Raw genomic sequence first — 18,388 nt, 5'->3', positions numbered from 1 at the left:
GAACTTAAGATTCAGTCTTTAAAATTAAACAAAAAAATCCTTTGGAGGTTAATTATCGTCACTGTTACCGATACTCTTGGCAGAGCATAGAGAAAAGGTGAAAGCATCATCAGAACTATCAGCTTATGGGCAAATTGCTCCTAAGTGTATCAGTGTACAAATGAAACAGGAAGAAATAAGACTGGCAGTGGTGTTCCTTCTTTCTTGACAGTCTTTCCTTCAGCTTCTCCTTCAGTAAAACATATCGACTCCTAACAAGTGAATGTCTTGTGCTGTAGTGATACCCTGCTGCATAATTTTGATGCTATAGATGAGCGATGGTCTCTGCGAGCGGAACAGGATGGTCAAAACCTGCTGTACTGCGTTTGGTTTTTTTTTAATAATGCCTGTGAAAACCCCCAGAAGGTCCCTTCTTCTTCATTTTGTGGAAAACTTGCCCCTAGTGCAGTATTTATCAAGGGGAAATGGACCCCTCCTTCAAAGACCAACACACGCTTAGAGTCCAGGGTGCTTGGGATCTGGTTTTCCATCAACGGTCTTCTCCCTTTTGAAAGATTTCTGGGTCTTGTGTTAGGCAGGGATGATGGGGAGGAGTTTGATCTGGTTTGGGTTTTTTTCTTTTTCTTAAGTAGCTTTCTATTTGTGTTAGCGACAGGGAAATAGTCATACTGTCTACTTAGAGAAAAACCTGAACAGAAAGACCAAGATCCCTCCGTTAACTTTCTAGATGATGTATTACTTTACCTCCGCAAGAAGTTGGTGCACTAAATCTCGGCTACGCTTCCATGTTTAACTGTCTTTGAAGTCCTGAAAAGCATTAAAATGCATAACAGCAGTGTTTAGCTTCACTGCTCATTAGAGCAGCACAGAACTAATAGTAATATTGTTGTAACTTGACAAAGCCATCTAAATCCATGCATGTTTTCTTGTGAAAGCTTCCTAAACATGCTGCTAAATCCTCTAAAAAGCTACTAAACGGCTTTGGCAACCATTAGCACAGCATAAGCGGGGGGAACTCTTTTCAGTAAGTGAACAAACAGAGAAAATATGCTGAATAGCTGGACAAATGTGTTTCAGCTGGCTCTTTCATTTACAGATATAAGGGAGCAGTCAATATCAATCACTGTTTTCCCTGTTGCACTGGAAATCACAATATCTCTTTTCATTCCACAAGCTCTTTTCACCACAGTAATGTGTCTTTAGAGTGACACTGGCATCAGTCTGTTTCCGCTGTCTGAAGTCCAGAGAGCTTAAAAACACATTGCAGGGTATGAGACCTTAACCCTCCTCCCCTTCCACACACCCCTCTCCTTCTAGCCTTCCTTTCTGAATTAATTGTTTTTACTTCTTTCCCAGCGTAAAGCTGAGAAAGAAAAGTGCCTGCAGAGCCTGGGAATATCTGCTCTTGCACTTTGGGGACAGAAAAATGTAGCGCTGGTTGTTGGGGTTTTAATTTATCAGGTGTTGCGGGGAGTTTAGCGCAAGGTAATATGATTTTCAAGTGAATTTGCAACATACTGTAATATGAAATGTAATGTTACTGTGGTTTGAATTGCAAGCTATACCCTGTTTCTTGGATGCCCTAATCACCTACAACCTCATTTATTAAAAAAAAAAAAAGTAGGAGAAACTCTGTCCTTGTGAGTACCTGGCATTTGGAGTATGTTGATATTCTTGTGTTCACTTTCTTCCTTTCAAGTAATATATTTTATAATAATAATGCTGTGTGGTTTGTTGGTTTTTTTATTGTTTCTTTGCAGATAACAGCAGTCTGTAGAGAAGCAGCCCTTCTAGCTCTTCAGGAAGACATAAACGCCAAATCTATCATGGGACGGCACTTTCGGTACGCACTGACTGTCGTGACCCCAAGGATTCCTGCTTCGTTAATCCAGTTTTATGCAGATTATCAGCAGCAAAGTGGACTGCACGCACTTTGAAAAGCAAATTAATACATAGCTCCATTCACGGTGTGAATAGCAGATTTCCTTTGTAAAGCTGTCAAAAGCCAAAGAATTTTGTATTTTGAGTGAGTGGAGTGTCCGAAGTTAACTGAAGCGCAGAATCATCATAATAAATGCCCATGTGGAAGTTTGGAGTGTAACAGAGATCATCCAAAACTTTGTATTTTACAATTTCAGTGGTATAATCTGCATTTTAGAGGTAGTAAGATTGCTGGTTTAAGTCTGTTTATCTGAGTATACATCCGTGTATCAAAAAATAATTATGAAATTCTGAATTTTTGATGGATTCCTGGTCCTAAAGAGAGTAGCAACAAGTGTCATTACTGTCTTCATTTGTTCCTGCCTCAACCACAGTTTAATCCCAGAGACCATCCCAGTGAGCTGCAGACCTGGGGAGTGGCCTCACTACAAAAAATGCTGAAATTTATTCTGAATCATTTGATTTATGATCTCCAGAAAAGCTGCCAAACAGGCTTGCCGAACATAGAGTTCTCCGAGATAAAGCTAAGATACCCTGATTGATTACAGTGAAACATTTATCTTTGGTCTTAAGCAACTCCTTTTTACACATACTAGGAAGGAGGCACCCTAAAAATTGTACATCCCTTGGCTAACCTGAAACCACTGCCAGGCATCAGCGAAAGATTTTTGTTGTTGTTTGTTTCCATCGAAATAAATAGGAATGTTGATTGGTAATTTAAAGCTGGCCACTCGAAATCCTAATGAATCCTAATTACTGAATAAGAAAACCTCCTTGCAAAAACTGTTACAAATGACCACAAGATAGTTCAGGAACAGATAAAATCTCTTCTACTTATTTCTTTGTTATATCAAGGACGACAGGTCCTTATGGGCTCTCTGCTCTTGCACTCAGTATGAAATGCAATTAAGCAAACTTATTTTCAGCTTTTTTTCCCCACAATAGAAGGACTCAGCTTTTCTATCGCAGACGTGAAAAATAGAGGGAAAGGTAAAGCAAAACCATTACAAACTTTAAGAAAAATTAAAAAAAAAAAGGTGACAAAACCCTGAATTTCAGTGGGTAATTTTGTGTTTTCCTGGTGTTTTTCAGGTAAGTAGAAGAATTTACATGTCAAAATTTTAGCCAAATCTCGCTTTCACTTGTTGGAGTAAACAAGAAATATCATTTCAGGCTGTATGTAAGGTTATTTTTTGGATTTGTTTATTGATGGTTCTGAAGACTTTTCTTTCTTGCAGTCATTATATATATGTATTCATGAGAGAGTAAAAATTATTTAGAAATGTGTATCATTTTATGAAAAATTTGCATCTAAGAGAGATTTCTTCTATAGTTACTTACATTATCAATATGAAATTTAAAAAGTAATCTCTTGGCCTTGATTATGGTTTTTCTCTCTTTACTTCCACTCTGTACACCATTTTAGCTTTTAAAAAGAAATCTATTATTTTTAAATTACAACTTTTCTATTACTCTTATTCTAACCTTTTGTTGCTATAATTAACATTTAATTTTACTATCACTGAAAAGGATTAGACGATGGGGAAAAGCAGGTTGTTTACTTAGTTCATCTGATGTATGTGCAGGTTTTTTCTTTTTTTCATTGTTTGACTCTTTAATAGTACAACAGACAGAGGGAATTAGGAAAATTATAAACTGGAAAAGTTGCCTTGAGGATCAGGGCTGCATTTGAAACTACTTTATCCTTCTTTTCTGGATTCTATATACTCCAACTTGAGACTCAGGATGCAAACCATTTATCATAACCATTATATTTCTGATGTTTCCAAAAATTAAATGCCATACCATTATCCCCTGGCACTTTCCTCCAGCGTGCATTCCTGAAGGGAGGAAAGAGAGACCCTCGTTTTTACTGCCAGTAACGAATTCTGTCTGTAATTTTGTATCCTAAAAATAACACTATGTGATGCTCCAGATGAGTAGCAAAACTAGATCGCCATTCCGTGGGAATGTGCGCCAAGGCGTGAATCTGAACTGAGAAACTCGGAGAGAGACAGGTAGGACCTGGCTGCCCTTTTTGTATATGGGCTCCTGTTGCCATCAGAGGGAATTTTGCACGTTGAATTTTAGGACATTAGGAGAGAATGCTGGCCCATGACTGCTGTTTGTGCCTTGGGGGAAAAAACCCATCCCTGCAAGTGTTTATCCTCTCATCCACATGGTACCACATTCATTCACGTGGTACCAAATCTCTTGACACATACCTACATGCCTGAAGTGATTTTAAATGTAGGAAGCTCCCCCTTTTATCGTTGGGTTTGTGGAACTTGATTTTTTAAAAAAAGTAAGATACTCTTTAAAAAATTAAGTTATTGCAAATTTGTGAAGTCCCTAGAAGGTCTATGTTGCTCCTAAATACTCTGTTTGGCCACTCAAAATCTTACTCCGTCCCAAGCCGCAGATAAGCTGAGATTTAAAGAAAGGTATGATGATTCCCCTTCTCGTTCCTAATGACAGATCACTGTTACTGTGAACTAGCAACTTGAAACCCTCTTATCAGAATTCTGGAAAATAACCAAAAATCCAGTTTTGGTCAAAGCACATCAGCAACGTAGTCCTTTCATAATCCAGTCCAGTGAGCACTTTTGCACCCTCAGCCTCTCATTGGAACTTACTGATGAGGGCACTGTAGGACAGGGCACTTCAAAAGTATCTTCTGTTAGCCTGTCATTTAAATGAGTGGGTTTTAATTCAGAGCTGAACTTTTCACAGCATGTTTTACCGAACACATTGTGCCTTGGCACCAAATCAAATTGCTTGCAGTGTGAGGCCATATAAGCCTGAACACCTCTATGCTTCAGAGTAAATCAAAGATAGAGGCGTTCTTTCTTCTGCTGGGTTAATCACGTTTATTGTTGTTTGGATGTTTCCGTGAGATTAATTTTAATAAAACGATAGAGGCTCAGTGAATGGAAGAGAATGCATGTGAGAAGAACATCTCTCTCCATCCTCTCTTTAACTGCTGAAGTGGTTTCTAGACTTATTTCTTTATGTTCTTTAGAAATACAGTCTTTTTCCTGCCTGCCATTATCTTTTGGAGCCAGTTTTTGGCCCAAATACTGCTTGAGTTGCAGAATTGTTAACATTAAATCATCTTTTCAATGTTTCAGGCACATTTTGTTTAAATACAAAGTCTAAGTTTTTCCTCCAATAACAACGTCTTGCAAAATGGCATAAAATGTCTTTTGACAGGTTTGCCAAAAATGACCAGGAGAATATTTATGATCAAAATGCAAAAATGTCTTCACTTAACTTGAAAAAAAGTTCAGTCCTGTGTTCTCCCTAATGCATAAAACAGATTTTTACTGCGAGTACGATATACAATTCTTAATCCTGGAAAAAGAATGAAGTTTATTGTGGATAATTTTCCTACGGTCTCTAAATGAGAACAGGACATAAGGTTTACTGAGTTCAGGTGCGAGGGTGAACATCTGGGACAGAATAAAGATAATTTTCGAAGAGGGTTATTCAACATCATTGAACTTAGACTTGTCAGCCCTTTCAAATATTGTGTCCTTAAAGTTGATTTTTTCTGGTTTGGGTATGCTGGCTCTTTCCTTTTAGTTTCTTTACTCATTTTAAATGTCAAAGTGTGGTTCTTCTCCTTCAGAAACTGGGCAGGTGCCAAACATAATGCTGCTATAACTGAGCACCGGTCGGTTAGTGCTGTGGGAAGGGCTGTCTGTGGGTAATGTCTCCCTGTGAAGCAGGCGTCAAACTCTGTGCTGGTGGGGTATGGAGAGGGCGAAAGAGAAAACCGAACCGTAAAGCCTGGTGTTTTGCTGTGTACTGCCCAGTAAGCTGAAGTTAACCGATGGACACAAAGCTCACGGGCAGGAGAACTCTCTCTCTCCTTATTGCAACAGGCAAGTATCAGGGCTGTGGAGGAGACTGACCCTTGAGGCTTTTTGGATGTTTCTGGCTCTCCCAGAGAAAGCAATTGACAGGGTGGGTGAAACAGTATTACCAAGACTAGAAAAGCAAATGTCCAGTGGTTGTGGTAGCTCAATATCTAGTGCTAGCTAGGAGAGAACTTAGAAGGAATTGTGCTTGGAAGATGAAGAGTCACGCACCTGCCTGGAAGGCAGGCATCCGCTGTCAAAACCTTGGCAAAAGCCCCCGAAAGAATTAGTAAAAAGCAGGCGTAAAGAACTTGCCTTGGTTTCTGTGATCACGAAGCTGGGACAAAACTGAATGTGCTTCCCTCACACTTCTGTGCCTTGGAATTACTCCCGTGCTAATGCAGTCAGGGGTGCGGGAAGTGGCTTGCAGTGGGACCTGGGTACAAACCGACCTGCGCCTCGCCCTGCTCGTGACATAAGTGATGGGCAGGTCCGCTGCTTGGCCACCACCGACAAAGCCAGCACGTAAGGAAAGGCAGGGCGAAGGAGGGTGGGTGATCGGTGCATTTCAGCTACTCCAAAGTGACATATTGGCCACTGGATACAGGAGCCAGATGGCCTACGTAAAGCTTTTTGTAGCTGCTCCAAACTCTATCTTGAGGTCCTGGTCAATGTGGAGCTAACCCATAACAGAGTTGCATTTGGAAAATTGGTTTTACGTTGTGACCCTTTTGTATTTGTGTTTTCATGTTGTTGGTATGGTTGTGGTGAGTTGCAACAATTTTTAGCTACTATGAACCTCAAAATCTTTTGCTTTTGCTGATGCCTTTTTTTTTTCCTTTGACGTGAAAGAAAATACTGTAGGTGATCTAATGTGTGCAATTTAATAAAGAGCTTTTCCTAGGGAGTAGGTGCAAGATGCACGCAGAATCACAATTGTAGTTGGGCGTGTTTTGAATGGCAGGTTAATATCTGGAAGACAAATATTTCAGCTGAAACCTACTCTTAATCTTGGGGTTTGTGTCTGCTCTTTCTGCAGCTGCTACCTGTTCGTTTATTAATCTTTTCTGTAGGAAACCCAGCCATGCATTTTCTCCAGGGGTCTGTATGTTCTTTGTTAAATATTTTAAATGGTGTCATTCTTCCCTGCAGACTTAAATCCAATGACTCCAGAGTCCTGATAGGAGGAGGAGATGTGTGTTTTCTCTCTTAACTAGTCCGCCAAGAACGGGACCGGTGAGGGGGAAAGAGCCCCGCTCTGTGTTTGCGTGGCAGGCCTCCAGCAAGAGCGCAGGTGTTGCAAGAGAAGGCAATGGCAACCAGATGACATTCTTTCCCCTTGAACTAGTGTGGAGCCATTGCTCAAGCAGATTACGGGTCCTTCCAACAAAATTTGAGGCTAGCGTGTTGACTGCGTGTGCCAGTGTAAAACCCATGGCAGTAAAGCTCCAATTCATCCAATTAAAAGATTAGGGGAGCGGAATCGCTCTCGGTTCCCTCGGCAGTCATTGGGAGAGACACTAGAAGATGGTCCAGACAGTGATTTATCCCAGCTAAGAGCTGAACTACCTTTCTGGAGGTGCTAAAGGGGTAGCTAATGTCAAGAGAGGCCCCTAGGCACTTACCAAGAGGAAGGGCCTAGAGGTAGATGGAAGGAATTGAGAGCAGTAACACTCAAAATATTGAGAAAAATATTTTATCAACTTGTGCAAATATATCTATCCTGTTTGCATAAATGGTTGTGGAAATGCCGTTGGTCTCTTCCTCTCAATACCTGTGTGTGTGTGGCATGGCAGTGCGCTCTTAACCGCACACCCCTCTGATTTTTTTTATCTCCTTTACTAATGCAGAGGAGTTTTCACATCCCTGTTTGGTAAAGTAAATGGCTCCGCATCAGCAGAGTGTGGAAAGGGCTTTGATAACCTTCAAGGTGAAACACTTGTCAGCTCCCACTTCATCCAGGAACGGATTATCTGGGCTGTGGAATAATGAGGTCATGTCTTTCCTCCACACCGCTGGCAAGAGCTTCAAATTTCACACAGGGGTAGCTGCTTACATCAAGCCTGCTCTGCTTAATGCCGTTTAAAGCTACCTCCCTTCTCTGTCAGGGAGTTTTTTTCCCCAAACCGAGGATGCGAAATGTGTTCAGCCAGCCTCATTTGCATTCCGTGTGAGGTGTTTTCATGGTGCTTGGATTGCTGTCTTAACGGAGAGTTGGTTGGGTTTGATGCAGGAGTGCAAGACGCAAGCAGCAGAGTGACTTGCGAGTCCTCCTGCAGCTACGTACAGGCAGGCGCTGCTTATGAGGAACGTAGAGCGGGATTTGGCGGGTGGACTGAAGCCATATAGCTCTTTTCAGGTGAGCGTCCCAGTAGTCAGCTTGCTGCACTGCCACGAGTCTAAATCTGCAGCTTTAATGCAGAGCTGTTGCACTGAGAGCAGCCATGGACATGAAAGATCCCTAAAGCACACAAGTTGTGGGTGTTAAGGCCTATGGGTGCTTAAGTAGATTAGCAAACAAATAAATCCTTTAACATTCTGGAATGCTTCCTCACCACCTAAGTAGGGATTATTCCACCAAACCAGCAAATTCTACCCTTCTACCTAGTGTAAACTCTGTCTTTCAGATAACTATGCCTTTTAATAAGCAGTGCTCTTATGTTTAAAAAAAAAGGAAAAAGGAAAATATGAAAGCATATTGAAAGCTCCTGTGTGGATTTCAAGAAAAGCACAGAAATGGTAAAGAGACCCTGTGAAAACTGAGGTTACTACAGTGCTGGCAGTTGCATGTGTAGGATGCTACACCATAAAAGTCGCTACAACAGAAAATGTTATCCTTAAAATTTGTTTTACAGAACTCACTACCGTTTGATGCACAAACATGTGGCATAACTCACCCACCACTTTCTTGTTAGCGCTGTGAAAATCTTGGTTAAACTGTCTGCTTTCTATCTGAAACGTGTAGAAACGACTGATTACCTTGGTCTCATTCCGCTTCCAGGCTTTCATCATCTGTGATTTTGGTAAAAAGCTGCTTTTGTTAATATGTCATGCATCATGGTAACCGGTTACACTTTTACTACAAAAGGGTGTTTTATTTTCCTGAGGGATGAATAGTAATCAAGGATCAGCTGGTAGTGCCAAGTGCCTTGATAACACAATTGGCTGCATACAGCTTTGTTAGGCCCCTTCCTGCACTTGCCAGGAGAGACTTAAAAGAAGATGGTAGGAGAGCTGTTCTTCACCTACTTGAGTGTTGGGGATCTGAATTTGGGGATCACTTTGTCTGCTGGGTGAGAAGGTAAGTGCCTGCATGGGAGCGTGTGAAGCTCCTTACTGATTTAAGGATGGGGAGGGGAGGGCGGGAGAGCAGATAGATAGAGAAAATGTTTGAAAATAAACATGTGAATGAGGAAGATTACCCTGAAATTAAACACTGACTGATTTTAATGTGGGAAGGTGGGGGTTGATGGAGTTGGAAGGAGACAGAAAGGGGGAATACTGATTATAATCAGAGTAGGGGCTGATTTGTGTTATTTTGATGCTGATTTGGGTGTGAGGTGAGCTGAAGGAGGGCTACAGTCACCCTGGCTCTACGGTAGGAAATGTCTCACTGCTAAGCACAAAGTGGAATCCGGCTTTGATCTCATTAACCCCATCAGCACTGGATTAGCAGATGTGTTTCTGGAGCTTGACTCTTTCAGACACTTAAGGTATCTATAAAGTGGCAGACGTTATGATTCATACTTTCTTTGGGTTTGGGGTTTTTTTTTAACATCAAAGACTAAATTCTCTTAGGCCAGCTCTGGCTTCTGCATTGGTCTTGCTAAGTGTTTCCTGTGCAGCAGGAAGAACACCCTTGTACTTGCTTGCCTTCAGGAAAAAGAAATTCTCACATCTTCCCCCTCTCCTCCAAAATGGGCTGCTTTGACTGGAAAAGAGAACAATTTGCAGCAGTGTGACCTCTCTGAAATCTTTGGAGCAACCCCTCTTAAAGTGCAGCAAGCCCCATGGGTGCAGAGAGTTTTTACAGATTTTTTTTTTTTTTCCTGGAAATATTTCATTATCCTATCATTGGCAGGGTTCAGCACAGTTGCAAAAACTTTAGGAGAAAAAGTTAAGACATAGGTTCTCTTCTGAATTTTCAGAAATTTAGTATCAAGTAGTGGTATCAATAGGGAGAAGGGGAATTTTGCCCTTTTTCTCAGTGAGAAGAGGAGGAAAAGTTGGGGGAGTAAAAATCTAAGAAAAAGTGGAGAGGAAGAGAAATGAGTAGAAAGCATGTGTGGAGAGTTTCCTCCTTTCTTCTGAGTCTGCTCATTGTTTTTTTCTAAACTCTACAAGAAAAACAATGAGATGGAGAAGAAGGAAAACCCACAGCAACAATAAGAAGCTCAAAGAGGTTTTATTTTTCTAGAAGCGTCTGTAGCCATCAAAAGGATCTTGGACCTTCAGCAGACCATTTTGTTTCTCACTACTGGTTTTCCTGTAAGTTTGCCTGGTCATCTTCTGAGAGGACCTGATAGAAGATGCGTGGCTTTTGAAAAAGGACATGCTAAAAAGCTGATGTGAGTTATGTGGAAGAAGCTGCACAAGCCAGGAGGGAGCAGTGGGGGAGAGGTGACGCAAGGCAGAAAGGATGGTGTGACGTGAAGAGTAGGGTCCCGGAACAGCACTTTTTAAAAAATTTTGTGCTGCCCTACCCTAGCCTGGGTGAGAGCAGCTGTGTTGCACTGTGCTGTCTCCAGAGGCAGAGCTGGGACAGAGCTCTGAGAAGAACAGCATCCTTGGACTGGTGTTCTCTGTGCTGCACAGAGCCCAAGTGACCTCAGGAGAAACCCAGGCAGTGCCCAGGGCTGCTTCTGTGGCCATCACTGTTGGTAAGCTCTGCTACAGTGCCCAAACAAGCTTTAGACCATTTGCTGTTATAATCCTCCTTTTTCCCCCCCTGCCAGCAATGTGGCGTCTGCCCTGGTATGGACATATGACTATTTCAAATTAATTTGAGGTTATGTTGTCTGAGTTCACCCAGGAAGAAGCTTGCACAGTGTGATGACAAAATCAGCCTCATGCTGACCATCAGCTGGAGGAGAGGGCTGTTAGTAACCCTTAGGCTTTATTTTTTTCTTTTAAAGTCCTCAAGTTTTACACTAAGTACCAAATTAAAAAAAAAAAAAGCCCTAACCCTGTAAAAGAAATGACTGTAGATTAAATTAAAAAAGAAAATTCTGTGTGACTGCAGGTGCCTATTATCATGGTATCTAAAATGGAAGTATATGAATGTCAAGAACATTCAACAAAAACAGTTGGGTTTGTCTGGTGGTTCCTTCAGAATAAAGTGGGGTTGGCTGTTTGCTTTGGGTGGGTTTTCAAAAGTGCTTATTTGGAAGAGCATCTTGGAGATGGCTTTGCACAAAGATGTGCTTTGTATCTTGAAGTCAGTTCTGTTAGGATTGGACTTAGCCTGACTTTTGGGGAATAGTCAATATCTTCCATATTATGAGTGTCCTGTAATTTTAAGCTGGATTTATCCTATTGCATTGTCTTTTGGGGGGACCACAGAAGAAGTTGAAACAAAGCTATGCAGACCAGGTCTGTCAAGGTTTTGAACTCTGCTCTGGAGTGAATAAGGAGCCTGTGGAGCTTGGAAGTGTGAGCAAAATGTGTTCAAGCTGACTTCTCTTCTGAGACACCTGGCCACGCACTGGAGCAACTCCAGTTATTTTCGTAGTAGTTCCGTTCAGTAGTCTCTGAATGGATAGATAGATAGGTAGCTACACCAGTTGGTCCTCACGGGACAGGAGGAAAGCCTCATAGGTCAAAAAAAAGAAAAAAACCAACCCTGTTTTCTGAACACTGAGCGCGCTGCAGTTACCCGAGAGCTGCAGGGACTCTACTGCAGTGAAGAGCAGTCACAGCGGTAGAACAACATGAGATCTGAGGCTTTGATTGTCGCTCCTTCACAAACACCTTGTGCAAGCCTTGTGTTTGTCCTCCCCCCTTGTTGGTCTCGAGCTGTCTGTTTTTCTGCTTTCAGGTTATTTCCTTCCTCTGGTCTTGGGGGTGGCATGAGTTAAAATACATCTATATGCATGAAATATATCTGAAATTATATTCCCACTGGTATTTTAAGCTCCTGAAAATTGCACTATACTTCCCAATCACACATGATGTTAAAATTATTCTTTACTGGATAAAACAAAAGTAAAGTTCTGTGCTAGCTCTAAAGTTCCGCTGCTACATCTATTAAAGGAGAGATCCCCCCTCATGACTTTGATAGTAGTGTGTGTGGAAGGAAAATAATGGTTGTTATGACTTGCTAAGACACTCCAGTTGTAACGCATTTGTCCTGTCCTATGTAAGGGGTGGAAACAAAATGTGTGTAATAACCTCAGGTTTTTAATCTCTGAAAAACATAATTAACTATTTGAAAGGGTGGTTGGAGGGTTAAGCTAGGAAGAATAAAATAGTAGTATAATAACAGCTATATTAAAAAAAAAAAAAAAAGCCAACACAGATTTAACATGTTATATAATCTCTGTTAAACTTGCTCTGGGAAATCCTCCAAGAGCTAGTGTCAGTCTCCATTTTGTACAAGTCTGTACATAACCTTTATAAGAATTTGTATGAAGTTGGGTGGGGAAACAGTGAAAGAAAAAGTCAGAACAGAATGTAGCCTGACCAAAGTCTTTCTGCGATGGAGCATTCAGAGCAGGAATGGAGGGAGGTTTACTCCTTCGCAGGGCTTTCCACAAAAGCAACCCCTCTGCACAGGTGATTTCCAGTGCCTTATCCCAGGCACTGGGCTTCCCAGTGCAATCCCACTTCACTTTTCACATCACGCGGCAGTCTGAAAGGCTTCTAGGGGTATTAATCTCATAAGTAAGTAACCACTGCTTTGAGAAGTTACAGTAAAAAATAGTCACGCACTTCTTTCAGCTGGATGCTGCCATGCCATGGGAACAGTCTAGCATGTTGTTTGTGGCCCTGTCAGCTACCTAGACGGTTCCTATCAGTTTCTGTTTGCTCTGTTGCGTACAGATACAGCAATTAATTTAATGTCTGCTGATAACACAGAACATGGACCGTACCACAGAGCTATTTCTTTTCCAGGAGCTCAGTCCTGCCTGTCTTATATGTAGATACAGAATAACTTCTGTGAATAGCTTGGAGCAAAGTGGTTTGAAGCGTGGTGTTTAGATACATGGGGGAAAGGTGCTGAAAACAGAGGGATTATTCACGCTCCTTTTGTGAAATGTAGAAGAAGCTCTTGGCACATTTCTGCCAAAAGACACGTCCGACTGTATCGATCTACTCCTCCTGCTGAGCTTTCGTCATCTTTTTTTCTGTCCTTTCTACCTTCTTCTGGCGTTCTTACGCTGCTTCTTTCCCATTCCCGGCCAGAAAGGATTGTTTTCCTCTACGCGGCTCAGCAGAGCAGCAAGTAGTGCTGAAAATACTGATGAAGTGGAAGTGATTTGGAACATGACATGTTTCATCAAACAAACATGTAATACAGTAACATGCGTAAGCTTTTACTGAGGCATCCTTTCCGGTGAAGTCAGTGGGATATCTGTGTTATAGACAACTGGATGAGGAGATCAGGATTTTATTTTTCTGCTTTTATTTGCTTATGTCCAGACCATTCTTCTGATAAAGATACGAAGTTCTCCTCAGGGAAAGTAAATTGTGAAAAAGTGTACTGCAAACAGTTCTATTGCGTTTGGTTCTGCAAAATGGGGCATGGTCCCACTTCCATTGGAAACAATGACTGTGTATTAAATGTTGCAAGAATTGGATCCTGCTTGCAACTGCAAAGTACTTCGTGAAGGTCTTGCTTTTGTTTTCCTCAGAAGTTCACTTTTTGGTAATGATCTTTGTCAGGAAATCACTCGGGAGCTGGATAAAACAGTGCACTGGTGAGGTTAGCGCTGAATGTTAATACTGTTTCCAAAACCGTGGGTCTTGCCGTGTATTACGACCTGCTTCGAGACCCAACAGAGTGGCTTTGAGTTTTGAGCACTGTCAGCAGGCTTTAAACAGCTCAATTGGTGTCCAGGAATTTTACTTTCAGTGAGGCTATGCAACTTATTTTTTATTACCAAGATTAAAAATGCATTTGACATTAGTGAAGTCCACAGCGCTGGGAACTCCAGTATCTTTTTTTCCCAAAGCTTGAAAGAGCAGTAGGAAATGCAGGGTCTCTTTCTGGAGCACTGCGTATGCAACCTTGGCAAGGATGAGGAAGAAAACATGCAGTGCTGACTGGACTCTGCTGTTTGAAGGCTTTGCTCTGGAGCCTGTTCTTCAACCTGCCTTTACAAATACAATTTTATTGATGTTTTTTAAAACTTTTATTGCAGTTTGTCTGCCCCTTCCTCATAGCGTTGTGATTTCACTTGAAATCAAGTGATCTTCCATGACATACACTGAAAAAATATTTTTTCTTTTTTTTCTTTTAGTTCAAGCCATCTTCTGTCTAAACTACCTCTAATATCAACAGTTTAGCTAGTTTAGCTGTTCTGCAAAGAACAAAGTTGAAATAAAGTGTTTCATATTTACTACATCTCTCATATTTACTTTGCATCTTTATAGGTACAATTAGCATACATATTGGTATTCGAGTACCTAACAGTACATGGGAAGATGCCTGTAATTTAGAAAATGCATACCATCAGAAGTTCCCAACGTCAGTTGACAGGGAACCTACAAATGCACTTGAGATTAGATATGCTTTTATTGACAGGTCTGTGTTCTCAAGTGTGTGGGTATGCAATAGCTGAAAATTCACCTCTCTAAGCTGTTTCAGTGGCAGACTCCATTTTTAATATTATTTTAAATATCAAAAAGCTTTGACTCTTTTGCATCTACCTTTCAGTAGACTTTAGCTTTTATATTCAGTACTGCTATGACCGGTATATATAAGGTGATATCGGTAACTTATGCTGACTGAAATTGATAATTGCTATAGAATTGACTTGACATCTAGGTAGCATTTAGTGCTAGGGCGGTATGTTTCAATAACACTGCTAAAGAATAAAAGACAATGTTTTCAAGATCTGCCCAGGGAGGTCAGACAATAGGAATTTTCCCTTCCTGCCTTAGAAAGAAGTCTCTGAGCAACTGATTCTTTCTGTGTCTTCCTAAGAAGTGCTGAGCACTTTTACTTTAAAGCAATTGGCACCCTGGAAAATTAAGCCTACAGGAGCTAATGAGTCTACAGGAGTGTTTGTAATTGACTCAAAGTTATTTTTTTCATGTGGCAAGTTTAAAAAAGAACAGCAAAGGGTTTTGAAAAGTAATTCTTGACACCGGTCCAGCTCCAAAAATGTTGTTTTCCATTTACTTCCCATGTTTCACACTGTTTGTGTGATGAAATATGAGTAGCGCTACTTCTGAGAGCCCTGATGTGCAACCTGCACGAGACCTTCAACAAAAACTCAGCATATGGTAGCAATATGCTGAAAACTGTATCTTACCTGCATAAGAATATCATAGGCTTCTGTTTAAATTTGCTGGAGATGGGGCATTTGGAGAAGAATTAGAAAAGTAGTGGTAGTTTGCTACAAGGACAGAGTGGTGTTTAAGTTCTAAAAGATCGATGTTTAAGTTTTGATAATTACCCTCTACAGAGCTGAAATCCAGCCTGGTGATGACAGCTATTTCACTTACTTTAAGAGGTATGGACATAAATTACAGCTGAGCAGTTGTCCTCAATATCTGCTGAAGCTGAAGACGACCTTTTCTGAATACTCTGAGGTCTCTTAGAATGCACTAGGGAACTGTTGTCGGGGCGGGGGGGTGTCCTGTATTTAATAAACAGGATGGAAAATTACTACAAGCTCTGAATTCAGTCAGGCAACAATGTCCACACTTCTAAGCTAACATAAAAAAGCAGTGGAAACACACACAATAAGTATGCTGGAAAAGGCACTGCGTTTTGCATTTTTCAACTGGACACACTTGGCATTTTTATCTTTATTCAGATGCTTCTTTTAAGCCAGATTATACCCCTGTAAATCTACGCAAACAGCTGTAAGCAACAGTACGGTGCCTCCCTTGTGAATCCTTCAGTATTACAGCAAGAAATGTCATGTTGCAGTAGCATTACCGCAGTGTTTTGGAAGGTCAGTGTGCTACTTCAGGGGAAAAATCCATTCTCTGCATAATTTTCAAAATTACTGAACTTCAGTTTCCTGAACTTGGGAAGCAATAGATACAAGATCCTAATTAGGCTTTGAGATGCTTTAACAAAGTATGTTTCAGCAGTAGATGTGGCCTTTATATGTTGGAATTCTTTGGCTTCTCAAGAATAGCGTGTTTAATGAATCGCAGAAAGAAACAAGAATCACGGTAGGGGTTTCAAAATAGAAACTTATTGAGGGAATCTAAAAGAGGGACCACCCCCCACCCCCAACACACAGAGACACACACAATTTTTGGTCTCATAACATACACGTGTGAAGTGTGTGTCCGTACATGTTCTTCTGGGTGAGAGCCAGCAGGAGAGGCAGTGCAAGCTTTCCTACCGGTTCGTGTTGAGTTAGAGCAGCACAGTTCCTGCCTCATCCACGGCCTGTCTCCCACCCTGATGGAAATGAGAGTTTTTTTCATCAATAACACGACAGTATGTGCGTCATCACGTATGCTTTATGTTCTTTATTGTCAAGGGTTTTCCCAGTTCTTTTTGGTGAGAGAAATCTGACCTTTTCAACCCAAAAGCTCTTGAGGAATAATATTTTATATATACATTTGCATATATTTATACTATATATATATTTTTATATATATTTTATATATACATGGATATATTAGATACAAAGAGCAAATACACAAACTATCTCCAAAACTCAGAAGTCTCCTGACTTCATCAATCCCAAAGGAAAACAAGATTAACTTCGATTTCACTAGGAACAGAATCCAGCCCTTGACACTGAATATTCCTTGACAGATAGATGTTGTTACAGAGCAAAATTTCAAGGTGTGACTAACAAGCTCTTCTAGAGTACAACAAACAACATCAAACATGCAAGGGATATCTTGGCACTTAATACTCAAATTGCCAAATGTAAACCAGATTCTTTTAAAGATGACTCAGGAAATTGGGGGAAAAAAAAAAGCCAGATTAATAGCGAAATCATATTTTATCATTCTCTTATTGGGATGCAGCAAGCTACCCGTGATGTTGCTGTACTCTTGCAGAGTTGTAGTGAGAGATCTTTTCCATGTCTTTTCAACTGTAAAAAAGAAAGGTGTGGGGTTAGTCACTTTGTTTTTTCCCATGAGAAGTCAGAATCGGTAAATATTTACGTACTGAAGTGGCTGATGCTGCAGCCAGAAACACATGCGGCTCTGCCACAGAGACATTCTGTGGCACGTTCATTTTCCTGTAGCCAGTTTCTGGTGCCCTAGCTATTTGGGAACTGCGTCTCTAGATACGTGCTTTCATAAGCGTCATTTGGTATCATGCACCTGTATTAAGGTGCAGGGGAAGAAGTTTCTGTGAAAAAAATCATTGCTTGGTGTAAACTTCTTTACAAGGGGTCCATGGAAAAACTTCCTCCCTGCTTGCATTCCAGGGAATCAAAGGTTGTCTGTTACAAGCCCATTGAAATGCCTTTCGATTGGTAAAGCAGAACCAAGAACGTGACATAGATGTTAAGTTACTGCTTCTCTACAGAAGCTGTTACAGCTGTGGAGGGAACCTAAACTTAGTTGTTGACACACTGTTCTCGAGAACGACAAAAGAGATTGTGTTCATTAGGCCAACCCCATCATTCTTGCTAAAAGCAGTCTCAGGTTTCCATGTATATTTTCAAATCAAATTAGAAACGCTGCTCCCGAGACCTCCTTCAGCTGACAGTGACGGATTGCACAACCTGACAAATAATAGGCATTCCTAGAGATGTACTAATACCCGAGTCGCCACAAGTGGTTAGATAATAAAAACATACACAGAGCCATGTATTTAAATTAGCAGAGAGCTATACCTTTTCCTCTGATAATGCAGTCCACACCTGGGGAGTGGCCACTTCTCGAGCAGAAATGGGAAAGGTTTGTTCCTCGGTTGTTTTTGAAGCTAAATGCTATTATTCAGTCATGGTGGATTTCCTCTGGCTAGTTTTTTATCAGCTATAATTAAAACAGCCACCTCCTTTCCCTCAGCTCTCGGCACATACTTACACAGCTAGATCTACAGTACTTAATCCCACCAGGAGAATCTTTGTAGCTCCACCTGTTTGTTACCTAACTCAGCTGTAGAAGAAAGCAAGAGAAATGGAAAAACAGTTTAGTGGCCTTAAAAAAACCAAAGAGAACCCACCTGAACTACTATGGTTGCAGAAAGTGAATTACCCTGATTTCCTCCACCCACTGAATCAGTATAATCTTCGCATTAATGTTGCGGTTTTCTTGTATCAATTGCATGCTAAAAATGCAGCAGAATACAACTGGGGAGCCTGGGATCTGATGCCATAATCCACCAATCCGGCACCTTTCAAAGATATAATTCACGTCAGAAGGAGAGAAGCGAGAACTGCTTCCACGGAGCGTGGTCGTGGTTTGTGCTCTCTGCCGCAGTAACG

At 41.1% G+C, this 18,388-nt stretch overlaps 2 protein-coding genes across 2 annotated transcripts in view; both read left to right on the top strand.

Annotated features, from left to right (window-relative positions):
* Positions 1-2,101, top strand: part of AFG2A (AFG2 AAA ATPase homolog A) — a 203,698-nt gene extending 201,597 nt beyond the window's left edge. Inside the window, 1 exon segment of the mRNA XM_069796051.1 lies at positions 1,761-2,101. Within this exon segment, the coding sequence (XP_069652152.1) occupies positions 1,761-1,937 (177 nt within the window). The 3' untranslated portion in view covers positions 1,938-2,101.
* Positions 1-18,388, top strand: part of SPRY1 (sprouty RTK signaling antagonist 1) — a 67,741-nt gene that overhangs the window by 36,957 nt on the left and 12,396 nt on the right. The window lies entirely within an intron of this gene.

This window comes from Haliaeetus albicilla, chromosome 1, assembly GCF_947461875.1.
Source record: "Haliaeetus albicilla chromosome 1, bHalAlb1.1, whole genome shotgun sequence".
NCBI classification, from domain to species: domain Eukaryota; kingdom Metazoa; phylum Chordata; class Aves; order Accipitriformes; family Accipitridae; genus Haliaeetus; species Haliaeetus albicilla.
The sequence above is the reverse complement of the archived record's forward strand: the minus strand, read 5'-3'. Positions and strand labels throughout refer to the sequence as shown.